Source organism: Serinus canaria, chromosome 5 (assembly GCF_022539315.1).
Source record: "Serinus canaria isolate serCan28SL12 chromosome 5, serCan2020, whole genome shotgun sequence".
In the NCBI taxonomy this organism is placed as follows: domain Eukaryota; kingdom Metazoa; phylum Chordata; class Aves; order Passeriformes; family Fringillidae; genus Serinus; species Serinus canaria.
In genome coordinates this window covers 57,218,643-57,233,129 of record NC_066319.1, presented here as the reverse complement: position 1 = coordinate 57,233,129, position 14,487 = coordinate 57,218,643, and the positions used below count along the sequence as shown (strand labels likewise).

The following is a 14,487-nucleotide window of genomic DNA, read 5'->3' as shown; positions in this document are numbered from 1 at the left end:
AGTGTTGAAACACTGGCACAGGTTGCCCAGAGAAGCTGTGGATGCCCCATCCCTGGAATCTTTTCAGGCCAAGTTGGGTGGGGTTTGGAGCAACCTGGTCTGGTGTGAGGTGTCCCTGCTGGCAGCAGGGCCATTGGGACCAGCTGATCTTTAAGGTTCCTGCCAACCCAAACCATTCTGGGGCTCTGTGATGCCATTGCCAAATTTGCCACTGTGTCCCCCACCTGGCTGCAGGGGGTGGCTGGGCAGTGCTGGCAGTCACTGCCCCACTCAGAGGGTGCTCACTGCTGTAAATGTCTCTTTGCTCCTGCTGGAGCAATGGCACCAGATTTTCCATCCGCATTTTAGGCCAAGAGCAGGCTTACCTTGCTCATGTAGGATTAAGTTTTAAGCCTCTCATAAATACCCCTGAAATCCCTGTATTATTGTTAGACAGAGGCCTGCCATGCCCCAGATTTAAATGGGAGGGGAGAAGGGATGTGAACAAATTACAGGCACTGGTCTGGATCAACAGGAGAATGGGCAGGGGATGCTGCTCGTCACTCCCTGGTGGATAAGCAGAGCCTGGCCCTGGTGTGTCTGGATAATGGGAGAGTTAAATCAAGCAAAGCCATGTAATTATTACTGTGAGTGCAGATTACATGCTATCTAATCTCCTGAGGAAGGGTTTAGATGGAGCTGATGGTGGCTCCTTCCCTTTCCAGACCCTCCTTGCTCTCAGGGGTTTTTAAAGGCTGAGCTGTGAAACTCCTTGCTCAATGGGGGAAGGAGCCCCAGAAGTGTCTGTGGCATCCTCTGAGGATCCATCTGAGGCTGGATCCTGGCTGCTGCTCTCCTCTGGTCCTCATTCCTCTGGCTGTTCTCAGCCACTTCTTCCCTACTTGTGATGCCATCACAGTGAGCTGCAGAGCCTGTGTGCCACTGCTTGCTCTGATGGAGATGTGCTGGTGGAGACAAATGCTTTTCTCCTGCTTTTTAATTAAAAATGAGTGAGACCATATCAGTGAAGGCTTCAGCCATGGAGGGAATCAGGAATTACATGGGCTGGAGAGCATGTGTGTGCACAGCAGGCTCTAGGCTGTCCTGCCCTGTGTGGTGGTGGCTGCTGAGCAGCAGAAACACTGGTGGATATCCTGGCAGCTCATGGTAAATCTTACTTGTGCTCCTGTGTATTTATGAGGCCAGATCACCTACATGGTAGGCTGGCATCAAGGAGAGGGGCTGGACTTCTCCAGCTGAGAGCAGTGTCCCCTTTTTGGACAGGGCAGCAGGGCTGGGGGTAGGACAGTGGTCCTGCCTGCCTGGAGTGGCAGCAATTTGGAAAGTGCAGGGTGTGCCCAAAGCCTGTGTTTGACAGCAAGTTCTTGCTTGAGATGCTTGTAACACCCAGTTTTACCTGGTGGGTCCCTGGGGGCTGGCAAAGGTGAACATCAGTCTCAGGCAGCTCCCTGACTTACCAACCATCCAGAATTGTCCCCTGAGCAGTTTTTGCTCTTTACTCTGCTGCCAGTTTTGGCTGGAGCTTCTGCTTTGCTGTCGGTGTCATCCACCACACTCAGCTCTCCAGAGCACATCCCTGATGTTGTTGTTTTTTATGTTCCCATGACAGGCAAGATTTCGTAAAAGGGAGCCAAAAATGAGACATTTTTTGCTGGGTTGTCCTGGAAAGAGACCTGACAGCACCTGGTCTTGGCAGTGCCTGTTGAGAGGAAATAGGGGAAATCCAGCTGTCCCCCAGGCATGTTTCTTTCCCTGGAATATTTCCCCCTGGCCTGCAGCCCTGGATCCTGGTTTCTCTGCCCTGCTAGCAGCTGGTTTTATCCCAGCCCACAGGATTGGCTTGGCAGGGTGTAGGCTTTGTCCTCCCTGATTCTCCATCCCTGGAGACAGTGGGTTTGATCCCATCCTTGGGGGTTGCACTGCATGAACTCCTCGTGGTCCCAGCCCTCCTGCATCACCCTGTGTCACTCAGGGGACAGAGAGACAGAAAGCATCTCGTGGTGGGGCTGGCCAGTTCTGTCAGCAGCAGCCTGAGGAGGAGCTGAAGTCTGCTCTCAATCCAGCAGCTGTGCAGTGCTGGGGTCAGGAGAGAGATTTAAATATTATTCTTTGAAGCTGTCAGCCCCTCTGCTGCTGGGGTAAAGCAGGGAAATGCAAAGGCAGAGATGCATTGCCAGTGGGATGAAATCTGCTTTTAGAAGTGGTATTTCTGGACCATGACTCGTCTCAGAGCTCATCCCAAAATATTTCCCTCCCTGCTGGCCCTGCTCTCCAGGAGAGGATATTGCTAGGAAGTGCAGGGAGGAAGCAGGAGGGTTTCCAGATTTGCTGTTTCTTTGGCTGTGGGTTTGCCTCAGTGCAGGAGTGTGACTCAGGATGGCCTTTTTCCAGAGGCCACCCTCCAGAGGGAGTTAATGATTAACCCTTGGTGCTTAGTCTGCAGGACCTGTTTAACCACAGGAGATTTGGCTCCTGACAGCCCATGCAGGTCATGTCAAGCTGTTAAAGCAGCTCAAAGGGTGGCTTTTATGAGCTTCAAAATATAGGAAGGTACAGGGTGTTGGGGCAGAAGCTCAGAATAAATGACAGGTGGGAGGGATGGGTAGTGAAAAACAGCTGATGTGAGTGCAGGGTCTGGCTCTGCCCCTCTCCCTTTGGGTCCAGCTGAGCATTTCCAAAGCTGGAGTAGAGGAAGAATGACCTGCAGGGATGCCAAGGGATGCTGAGCTCTGTAAGCTTGTGTTGAAAACCCAGTGGCATCACCAACCCTGGGTGCATTGCTCTGAGCAGTGCAAAGCAGAGCTTGTATCTAAAATTTCCTCAGGGCTCAGATAAAAACCTTTTGCACTAGGAAGAGGCAGCAGTGGTGATTTTTTCAGGGGAAGTATGTAATAAATGAGTGATGTTTCTCCAATTATCCTCTATTTCTCAGCCTCTTTCCCCTCCAACTGCTCCTTCCACCCACTCCCTCCAGAGAGCTTTGCTTTCCAGCTCGTTCTTCCACTTGTCCTGCTCAGCCCTGCAGCTCCTTCCTGGGGCTTGCCTTCCATTTCCTTCATTTAAAAAACATCAATCCCCCATATTTTTTGCTGCAGTAGCCAGAACTAAGAGCAAAAGCTGACAAAGATGGCATGCAGGGGAGGGGAGGATAAAACAGCTCGGCGTTTTGCCATGCTCCAGGGTCACCTGGGATGGATGAGAAGGATTCCATGACCTCTGGAGATGCAGATATACCTGCTGTTATTGCAGCAGCAGGTTGAAATACCATCTCAGGTGTCATTTGCTCAGGCTGACTGAGAGAAACTGCCTCTTTGCATGGCTGGGGATGTTTTTCACTGGGAAACGTTTATAGTTTTTATCTTTCAAGGTAATTCCCCTTTTAGTTCCAATCACAACACACTTTTGTTTAAGCAAGGTTTTTTCTCTCTCACCAGCCAAAAAATGCATCTGTTAGCAATCTTTCTGGATTTTGAAGCAGAGCTTTTCAAACAATGAACCAGCTGACTACCAAAGGCATCTGGTCATGCTATATTTGCTTATGGGGAGCATAATTTTTAAACCCTGGGAAAAGTGTACAGGGGCACGTGTGTGTTTGTGGAGGAGAGGGTAGAGCAAGTGTTAGCACATGGAAAACCAGAGCAGGCTGGGTTGGGCTGGTTCAGGCCCTGAGATCCCAGCTTGGGGAGAGTCTGATGAAATTCCAGCCCTTTGCAGCATGGCTCCATGGGGAAGCAGCTTTGTTAAATCATTTAAGTGCTGTTCCAGGGGTCCCTGGAGGGATGAGGGAGCCTTGGGGGGGCTGTGGTGGGACCAAACCTCCACCAGCACACTCCTGGCAAAGGCTGGGCCTTGCTGGTGGAGCTGGGCTGGATTTAAACATCTCATACAGGTTGCTGACCTCCTTGGCTTTAAAACCCATCCATGCCACAGCCTGCTTCCTCTCATCATCCAGGTGGATCATCCAGAGCAGTCAGGGAGGGAGGGGTTGCCAAAATGCAGTGAGCTGCCTTTGCTGCCAGCCTTCCCTTGCTCTGCTGTTATGGAGCAGCAAGGAGGGGTGGGGAACTCTGTGCAGAATAAAAGTTCTGTCAGGACAATGTGTAAAAATGAAGGGGGTGTTTCTGTTTTTGCAGCTGGTGCCAACTGAAGAGGGGTTTTTTTAATCCTTTCCTGGGGAGTCCTCCTGGGGCAGACCAGCCTTGCAGGTGGTGCCAAGAAGGAGGTGAACCACCAAAATCATGGAGTTGTTAAGGCTGGAAAGACCTCTGGGATCACTGAATCCAGCCACTAACCCAGTGCTGCTGTGTTCACCCCTAAACCATGGCCCCAAGTGCCACATCCCCACTTTTTGAACACTTCAGGGATGGTAATTCCACCACTCCCTGGGCAGCCTGTTCCAGTGCCTGACCACATTTTCAGTGAAGAAATTATTCCAGATATCCAATCCAAGCCTGCCCTGGCACCACCTGAGGCCATTTCATTTTGTGCTGTCACTTGCTGCCCTGGAGAAAAGCCAGGGCTGTTGTCCCTGAAGGGCTCTGGGGCTTGCATGGAGCTGGCTGCTGTGAGCCAGCCCTTCCCTTCCAGCCCTGTAGGATTGTAGGATGTGCCTTGGTGTGTTGGACATCAGGTGGGAGGGGAACTCAGCCACCATCAGTTATCCCAAAGCAGCTCCAGTTATCCCAGAGCCCCCCCATGGGCTCTGAGTGCCATACCTCTGGCTCAGGTGTGGCATCACCTGCAGGCTGAGGAGCTGTGAGATGTTGCCAGAAGCTTGTTGAGGAAGCAAAGCAGGTGTGACAAAGCACTGAGGAGCATCACAGGTGTCTTTGTCCCCACCACCATGGGGACCTGCTGGGAGGTTGCACTGCTCCCAGCAGCTGCATTCCTGCAGGTCAGAGCAGCAGGAGCTTGTGGGGATGCTCTTTCCAGGTGCAAATAGATTGAGAGCAGCCTTGAAATTGCTTTGAGCCACCACTGGCTGAGCCCCCACCTCCTCTGTCCAGTGGTCATCGGGGAGAGAAGGAAATCTGGCAGTGGGAGCTGCTGATGCTCCAAGGGGGAGGCACAGGGGCTGTGGAAGTGTCAGGCTCATAACCAGGACAGGGCTGGGGAGTGGGAAATCTCCCTGGGAAGAGCAAAGGGATGGCTGGAGCTGGCAGATTGGTGACCCTCACTTGGGAAAGCTCCTGCTGATGACTGGGCACTGCTTTCCCTGCAGTGCTGAGGAGGGGATGGAGCTCATTTAGGGGGATCACATCACAGCAGCCACTGCCACCCTGGAGCAGAGCAGCATCCATCAGCCCCGTGCACAGAGCTCAGGGCTAAGGGACAGCAGAGGCTGTGACATGAGAGGGTGACCTGGTGACACCAGGGCTGCAGCTGATGGGATTTGTGGTTTTGCCAGGCCCCTGGAAAGAAGAAAAAGGTGAGGGGCTCAGGTGGGACAAAGCAGGGGATGGAGCAGGGGCTGATGGATGCTGCTCTGCTCCAGGGTGGAGGGTGGTTGCACTTGTCTGTGCAGCTTGGGCATGTCTTAATTTTTGCACATGTGGTGGCACATCAGGGCCTGGAGGACAGTGAGGGACGTTGATGGGCAATTAAAGCCATCAATGTCTCTGGCAGAGCAGCTCAGTCTGGGTTCCAGCAGGGTTCAGATCAACCCTCACTTCTTTGCTGCTTGAGAGCCCACACAGCACAGCAGCCTCAGCCCAGGGAATGAGGATTTGGGAGATGTTCAGTGGTGCAGTGGAACATCCTGGAGACACTCATGTTAGAGGTGCTCAGCTCTGTGTCTGAGCATCCCTCCCCAAAGGCAGGCTGCAAAACCCACATCCCCAAAACCCACCCTGCGTGCTGGGAAACCACTTTACACACTCACCCTTTCAAGCCCTGATGCTGGAGAGGTTCCTCCCTCCCCCTGGTGCTGAGCAGAGCCTTGTGACTCACTTCCCTCCGGGCTGTGGCTTTGTCAGGAGATTTCTTTACCACCAGGAGCACACCAAAGGACACTTATCCATGTGCTGTGGACCATTAGCCCCAGTAATTACCACTGAGCCACGTCCTGCAGGGAAGCCCGTGCCCTGATCTTTGCCTGCTTTATTGTGCAGTCCCCCTTTGCCTGGGAAGCTGCTTTCTGAGGAGCCTGCCCAGCTGCTCATTGGAATTAATGAGGTTCTGCTGCACTTAATTGAGAGCACTCTCCAAATTGGGGGTTTCAGGGAGGAAATGCAAGAGCCCGAGGGAGCCGAGCAAAGGGAAATATTTATAATGCAGCACGTTAATTATAAATGAGCAGTTTAGCCAATTTTGTTGTTCAGCCTCCCCTCCACCCCCTGGAGACCTTTATGTGCTCCACTGCTTCTTTTCAACCCTAAATGAGCAGCAGGTCCCCATCCCTGCCTGCCTCACAGGTGTGCACAGCACGTGGGCAGGTCCTGGGCTGTGGGATGACCCAGCCCTGCTGCTTTCCCTCCCCAGTCCTCACTCCCTGCCCAGGTCTCCTGGCTGGGCACATCTGGACACCTCCTGCAGCTGTGCCATGGTGGGGACCTTGCCACCTTTCCCAGCTGGTGTTTCTGGTGGGAAAGAGATGTTCCTCACAAGAGGGACAATGGGAAAGACCTTCTCTGACACCTCCAGGAGGTGACAGGACCATGCTCAGGGCACCTGTGAGTGTCCCAGCTCTGCTGTCCCCTGGAGTCCATTTGCATGCTGGACTCTAAAGTGGGGCAGGAAGCTGGGAAAATCAGAATTCCCACAAGCTTTGTGCAGAGCCCTGGCAGGGCACAGGCAGCTCAGAGGGGGTTGGCACGAGTGCCCAGGGCTCAGTGAGGAGCTGAAAGCCCTGATGTCCATGTCAGACAGAAGTGACACCCAGCAGACAGGTGGCCTGAGCCTCAGCCCAGCTGCTTGGCACCTCTGAGGGACTGTGGGGTCAGGAGAAAGTGTTAAAGCAAAGGGCAGAGGTTTCCAGGCCCCTTGGTGCTCTCCAAGTTGTATTATCCCTGCCTTGGAGCCAGGCACAGCCAAAGGAAGGGTCAGGTCTGGAGGCACAGCCTGTTCTGCCCAGGGGCAAACTGAGTCTCCTCCAAATTACCTGTCCTTGACTCTGCTTGTCCTCATCTTGGCAGGCTGCAGCTTGGGAAGTTTGGATGCACGCAAGTTTTCCAGATAAGCCTCTTGAGCCACAGTAAATATTTGGGGCTCTGCTCCTCGGGCTGGCTGAAGCAGCTGTGGTTGTTTGTGAGCACAGAGGTGGGGGCAGAGGGGAGCTTGTCCAGCTCCCCCATCCCAGGTGTTTGTGGGATGAGGTTCACAAACATCTCTGAAAGTTAGGGATGGGGCAGAGCCGTGCAGCCAATCAGGCTGTGACCAGAAGGTGATGGAATATGTTTGGGATCTCTCTAGGATTTGCTGACTCCAGCCTAGACCAGTGTGACATTTCTGCTGTGAAATCCTCTTCTTCTTATAATATATATGTCTTTAGGAAAATAAAGTGGGGGAAAAGGTTAATTATGAAGTATCCCCTCAAATTCTGCCTGCTTACTCCATGCAGCCTCTGGGAATGTGCAGCATTAGTTACCTGGGCTGGGCTCAGAGGCCCTTCAGTCATGTCCTACAAGAACAAGGCAGAACCTGAAAACCCCTCTTGCACCCTGACAGATGCAGGGCATCGTGGACCAGGCTGGCCAGAGGAGGCTCTGCATCACTCAGTGTCACAGATCATGGGCCCAGGGGTGACATCCTTTAAGAGGTGACATTGCCAGATGCATGTTCCCTCCCAGTGACTTACAAAGTCCCCAGAGGAACTGTTGTGCCTGGAGTCTCTCCTAGGCTGTAGCTATGTTGATAAGCCATGGTTCTGCTCCAGGAGTGCAGCCTGGATCATGTCACATTTAAACATTCTTCACTGCTTGTAAACATTTCCCCCCCCTGAGCATATTCAAGGCTCTGCAGCCAAAGCTTCCAGGGCACTGTGGAGTTGAAATGGGAGATTTGGATGTAAAATTTCAGTCTGGTTTCCCTGGAGCTGATAATCACAGGACTGATGCAGTATCAGTGGGGCAGTGTTTGGTCAGAGGCAGGTGGTATAAATGTATTTATGGCAGTTCAATAAATCAGGTAATGTTCCCATAGCTGGAGTCAGGGGTAAGCTCAGAATACAGAAAGTCACACTTATATTAATATAAAGTACTGCAAGAGCTCAGGGCTGCTTCAGAAATGGTTGGTCATGAGGGGCAGGGAATGTTAGTACTTTTTTTTTACTACTCTGGCTTTGTTTCACTTTTTTTTATCCCCTACCCAGGACCAGGAAGAAAACAAAGGAGCCACCAGCTGGCCAGAGTTCTACATTGATCAGCTGAATTCAATGGCTGCTGTGAGTATCCCCCAGAGCCCTGGTGCCTCTGACCCCAGGGTGGGGACAGCCTGCCAGCATTGTGCCAGGGAGGGTGGCAGTGTCACCTGTTAGACCAACAGGTCCAGCTCTGAAAGGGAGATGTTCCTGCAGCACCTGGGCTGTTCTGTGCAGCCACAGAACCCTGGCTGGGGTTTGGGTGGGAAGGGACCTTGAAGGACATCCAGTTCCAACCCCCTTCCACCAGACCAGGTAGCTCCAAGCCCCATCCAGCCTGGCCTTGAGCACTTCCAGAGGGATGAGCAGGGGCTGTGAGCCAGGAGGGAGTGTGCTGCTTCCCTCTGGGAAGGCAGGAACACCCAGTGCTGGCCATGGGCTGCCAGCCAGGCAGAGCCCTGAGCCTGAGCAGAGCTCGTGATCAAAGCCTGCCAGATGCCTGGAGGGTGGCTTTGATCTCCCTGACGTGCTGCTGAAGAGGAGCTGGGTTAAATGGAGGGGTCAGCACAGCTCCTGATATCTGCTGGGACCCTTTCTGCCTTGGATTAGCCTCAGCCAGGGCTGGCAGGGCTCACCCTGACACCTCTGGGGGCCCAGCCCTGTTGGGTGCTGTAGGAACCACTCAGGGAGATGCTTTAGCTGTAGCTGTGCCTCATGCCTGCCCAGGGAGCAGGCAGAGCTGGTGCAAGAGTCAAATCCCAGCCCCAGCCCCAGCTGGAGAGCAAAATCCAGTGTGGGAGATGCATCCTGTGCACACAGTCCCTGTCCCCAGCTGAGATGGACACTGCTGGGTTGCACTGGGAGACTTGGGAATGACAGGGCTGGCTGTTCTCCATCCCCATGGCCTACTCTGGATGATCTCCAATGGCCTAATGCCTTTTTTGGATGTCTTTTTTTATCCTGTGGTGCCCAAAACTGCCCCCAGGACTCAAGGGGAGGCCACACCAGTGAAGAGCAGAGCAGGATTTGTGTGGGGGCTTGGAGACAGTGCCTTCATCCCTCTGTCCCCAGTCCAGGCTGTCTCCTTGCAGACCATGGAGTGGTTTTCCTCACTGCTCCTTTTCCCAAGTTCTGGGATTGCCATAAGGATTCCAGACTTCCAGGATGGGTTTAGGATCCCCCTGGTTTGGCACAGTGGGTGCTGGGCACTGCCACTCTTTGGGCACACAGGGAGATTCCCCTTCTGATCTCTGCCTTCCTCCTTGCACAGAGAAAATCCCTGATTGCCTTGGAAAAAGAAGATGAGGAGGAGAGAAATAAAACAATCGAAAGTTTGAAGACTGCACTGCGGACAAAACCAATGAGGCAATTCCCTGTCCCTTTCCCTGTCCCTTTCCCTGTCCCTTTCCCTGTCCCTTTCCCTGTCCTTTCCCTTTCCCTTCCCCTTCCCTTTCCCTTCCCTTGTTGTGGCTTTGGATTTGAGTTCTCTGGCAGAGCAGGGGTTAAATAGGGATATAAATGGGAGCTGTACAGGGTGAGGGAGATGAGGACTCTGAGGCACTAACTGCCTTTTTTTTGTTTCACCAACTGCTTTTTTTAATGTCATATTTTGTCATTTTGTTCCTTTTTTTTGGTCCTTCAGTGACCAGGAGCCACCAGGGCCTCCCCATTTTTTCAGGCAAATCAGGCAACTTTTTTATTTTTCCAAATTTCTATTTGTACTGAACAGAATTTAAAAATTCCTTGAAGATTGATTTTTTTTTTCCCAAAGAAAACAAAAATTTTTATTGGTCACCTAGGACTTTTGTTTCAACTTCAACTCCTCTTACACTTTATAAGGGAATAAAGTCACATGAATCTTCAGGCTTTTAAAAAAAAAATTTGATGGGAGGATAAGTGAAGGCTGGGATGCTTTCTGAATGTCTGTAGCTTACCCTAGTTTTGTTTTCTCTGGGTCTGCATGCACACTTTTGCAACACTTCAGGTGCCTCAGGTTGACATCTGATGGGAATATGTTCCTTTGGGAAGTGCCTGACCTGTTTTGGTTATGGAAGAAACAAATTTACTGTTGCTTGCAAATACCTTTCCCTCTCCCAGCTGTGGCTGATGGTCAGAAATTCCCAAGGTCCAGGGTGAGCACCTGATTTCTGTGACACCTGGACCTTGTGGGTGCTGGCCCCTGCAGGGAGCAGGGCTGGTGGCCAGCCATGAAACTTTATAAAATGTTAGAAATTTTATGAATATTATAAAGTTTCATGGCCAGCAGCCATGAAACTTTATAAAATCCTTAAAAGTGGGGTTTGAGTGTTTTTTGAGGCATGCAGCAGGCTCTGGAGAAAATTTTACCTGTTGGACATATTTTTGCACCCAGGGAAGTGCACACCAACTTTCCTCTTGACTTTGGCTGGAAGAAGAGCAAGCTTTGAAGCAGAGAAAGCAGTTTTCCACAAGCCTGCAATTACTCCTTTTGTTGCTGCCCATCAGCATGGCTTGTTTGGAATTAAAATCATCCCAGTGCTGGGATGTTCTTGGCTCGGTTTGCTTTCCAGCCTTTTGCCAAACCAGGGGACACCCAGCCTGGGTGGCACTGGGCATGGGGGCCCTAAAATGCCTCAGCAGGGTGCAGTGCTGGGTCTGTCTGCTCTGGTGAACCTGCCTGGCACTGCCCTGTGTTTGCTGTCTGCTCTCTGGCCAGTGGCATTGTGAATCATTGTAAAAATCAGAAATCCCTTAAAACTGGGGAGCTGTGCCTGAGAGGGAGGAGAAGGGTGTGGATGGGGAGGCAGGAGAGGTGGCAGAAGGCAGAAAGGCTGACACTGAGGTGTCTGCAGCTGATGAGGAGGTGACTTCAGGGCTTGGGATCTTCTTCCAGGTCAAAACTGGTCTCAAGACTCAGGTTGGTATTTTTTGTAGTGTGACTGCAAACTTCCAACATCCATCCCAAGACCTGTGTTGGTGGCTGGGTTAGCTGGTTCTCTTTGAAATACCCTCACTCTGAGGAGCCTTGTGCAGGTAGCATAGGCAACCAGGCACCAATTAAATTGATTTTTACACCCCCATCCCTGTGTCTGGGCCACAGGAGTCCTTCAGCTTTCTGTTATCCATGAACAAGGACATAGGAAGGTTCTAGGTGCACATCAACAGGCTGTTTGAGGGTAAAAGACAGACTTTCAGCATTTTGTTTTGAAGTGAAAACCCCTTTTTCTGCCAGGTTTGTGACCCGTTTCATCGACCTGGATGGCTTATCCTGTATCCTCAACTTCCTCAAAAGCATGGACTATGAGACAGCAGAGTCTCGAATACATACCTCGCTCATTGGCTGTATAAAAGCACTGATGAACAACTCCCTGGGCAGGGCCCACGTCCTGGCCCACCTGGAGAGCATCAATGTCATTGCTCAGAGTCTGAGCACAGAGAATATTAAGACAAAAGTGGCAGTGCTGGAAATCATGGGCGCCGTGTGCCTGGTTCCCGGGGGCCACAAGAAGGTACTGGAGGCCATGCTGCACTACCAGAAATATGCCAGTGAAAGGACTCGTTTTCAGGTAGGTGGGTGTGCTGGTTTTGGTGTGGTAATTTGAGATTTTGAGTCATTTTGAGATTTATTTTTTGGTTAATGGATTAAAGAGGACGGTGGGTTTGGTGTCGGTTAATTATTGGCGTGTTTACTTCTTGTTTTGAGAAAGGGTTAGGAGAATGGTGAAGCAGGTTTAAAACTTTAGGAGGGTATAAAAAAATTATTAATAAATTAAAAGGAAATAAGGAAAGTAATTAAAAGGAAATAAGGAAAGTAATTAAAAGGAAAAACGGTAGTAGAAATTAAAATAAACTCTTCAGAGCACTTCTCTCCACACCGCAACCTTTTTTTTCTTAAAACCTAAAATTTCTAGTCAGTTTATTATTTCTAAAATAGTTTGGGGTTTTTTTTCAGTTTACTTAGGGAGATAAGTTTTTTTAATTAATGTTATGGAGGTTTTTTATAAGAGGGAAAAAAAGTTCTTTTATGTTTTCTAATTCCTTCACTGATAACAGCTGTTTGGGGAACCCTGTTATCTTGAAGTCCCTCCTGTTTTCTACAAGTTTTTTTACAGCTTGTTGATGGGTTATGTTGATTTATGGGGTATTGTTTTAAAGATGAGTTATTTAAAGGTAAAAATTTTCATTATTTATTTCTAAAATTATTTTCATCCTTGGGAACAAAAAGTTTTAAATCACTTCCCTACATTTTCACCATTCCAAACCACAACAGTAGGTCTCCACTCACCCCTCAGCCCCTGAAATTCAGCATTCCTATCCCTTTCTCCTCCTGAATATCTAAGTGGCAGCTTGCAAATGTTTTGTTATGGCTGTTTGCAAGTTGAAAAATCCAGAATTACCCCAGAGCTGTGTCTGATGGGATCTGCAGGAGGGAGGAAACAGGTATTTAAGGTGACACCCACCAAAATAAAAGGCTTGCTTGTGCAGGGTCACTGGGATCAGAGCTCTGCAAGGCTGCAGCATACCTGGATGGGCTGGGTGCTGGGGTGGCCAGCAGCTGATGGAGCATCAGGAGGAGGTGTTCCCTGGCTGTTTGGGCAGCACTGGGGCTGTCACAGGGCACTGAAGTGACCCCTTGTGCTTGGCAGACGCTGATCAACGACCTGGACAAGAGCACGGGCCGGTACCGAGATGAAGTGAGCCTCAAGACAGCCATCATGTCCTTCATCAATGCTGTGCTGAGTCAGGGGGCAGGCGTGGTGAGCACCAGGGCTCTGGCACAGGGAGGCCTTGGGGTGTGTTGGGGTGTTGGTTTCAGTGAGCTTTCTGAGGGTGTGCTGAGCCCACAACTGTCCCCTTGCAGGAAAGCCTGGATTTCAGACTCCATCTGAGATATGAATTCCTCATGCTGGGCATCCAGCCAGTCATTGACAAACTAAGGCAACATGAAAATTCAACCCTCGACCGGTGAGTAGGGACCCCCAGCACGTTTGTGATTTTTGTCTGCTGCCCTTGGGGACATCCCATGGCTCTAGAGTCACACCTCTCACAGAAATTCCTTGCTGTCTCCAGAGAGGGAGAAAAAAATTCCAACACGGTTTTGCTGCATTCTAATGTAGGGTTGAGCTGGGGAGGATGTGCCATCAGGGCTTCAGGGGATGCTGTCAGCCCTCATCCACCTCTTCTCATCCCAAAAGGCTTCTTGCACATCCTGTAGTGACTAGGAGGAGTCAGAGCTGAAGGTCCACTTGGTGTTTCAAGCCCTCCCAGTGTCTGGTCTGCTGACAGACCAGCTGCCTGTAATTTACTAAATGTCACATTTATATCTGCTTTTAACAGGTTGTTCTGGTTTGGTTTTTTTTTCCTTTTCTTTCCTCAGGCACTTAGATTTCTTTGAAATGCTTAGAAATGAAGATGAACTGGAGTTTGCCAAAAGATTTGAGCTGGTGAGTACGAATGCTGCTGATGAAGATGCTGGCACTCAATGTCACAGTTAGTTTTAAAAGAGTAGTCAAAGGGACAAAGAGTGATCTTCTGGATAAAATGTGGAGCTTGGAAATCTTTCCTGTTGCCCTGCTCTTTTGCAACATCTGTCCTAGAGCCTGCTTTAGCCCTTGTGTCCTTTGCCTGCCCAGCAGCTCTGTTTGCCCCTCGCAGGGCGTGGGGTCAGGTTTGTCTGTCAGTTTTGGGGTGGGGGTGGCTCATGGGGTGTGAAGCTGAGACTCAGGAACAGGAGATGCTGTTGTGTCTGCAGTGGCCTGACCTTGCCTGGCTCCTGCCCACAGGTCCACATTGACACCAAAAGTGCAACTCAGATGTTCGAGCTGACGAGGAAGAGGCTGACGCACAGCGAGGCGTACCCGCACTTTATGTCCATCCTGCACCACTGTCTCCAGATGCCTTGTGAGTCCCAGGAGAGGCCAGGACAGCCAGGGCTTGCTGGAGGCTCAGCAGCCCAGCCCTCCTGCCCAGCAGTGTCACAGCCTCCCCTTTGCTCACGTCACTCTCTCCCCTTCCTTCCCTGCAGATAAAAGAAGCGGCAACACCGTCCAGTACTGGCTGCTGCTGGACAGGATCGTGCAGCAGATTGTCATCCAGAGTGACAAAGGGCAGGACCCCGATGCCACTCCCCTGGAAAACTTCAACATTAAAAATGTTGTACGAATGTAAGTGCTCAAGGGTCACTGTTCTTGCTGGTTGCTGTCACACAGTGG

The 14,487-nt window shown here is 50.9% G+C and overlaps 1 protein-coding gene across 1 annotated transcript in view; it reads left to right on the top strand.

Moving 5' to 3' along the window:
• The window catches only part of DAAM1 (dishevelled associated activator of morphogenesis 1), a 94,024-nt gene that overhangs the window by 52,554 nt on the left and 26,983 nt on the right, over nt 1-14,487 (top strand). Inside the window, exons 5-12 of the mRNA XM_050975636.1 lie at nt 8,309-8,380; nt 9,567-9,661; nt 11,508-11,841; nt 12,922-13,032; nt 13,137-13,240; nt 13,653-13,719; nt 14,059-14,176; nt 14,301-14,439. Of these exons, the coding sequence (XP_050831593.1) occupies nt 8,309-8,380; nt 9,567-9,661; nt 11,508-11,841; nt 12,922-13,032; nt 13,137-13,240; nt 13,653-13,719; nt 14,059-14,176; nt 14,301-14,439 (1,040 nt within the window). The remainder of the gene's footprint in view (nt 1-8,308; nt 8,381-9,566; nt 9,662-11,507; nt 11,842-12,921; nt 13,033-13,136; nt 13,241-13,652; nt 13,720-14,058; nt 14,177-14,300; nt 14,440-14,487) is intronic.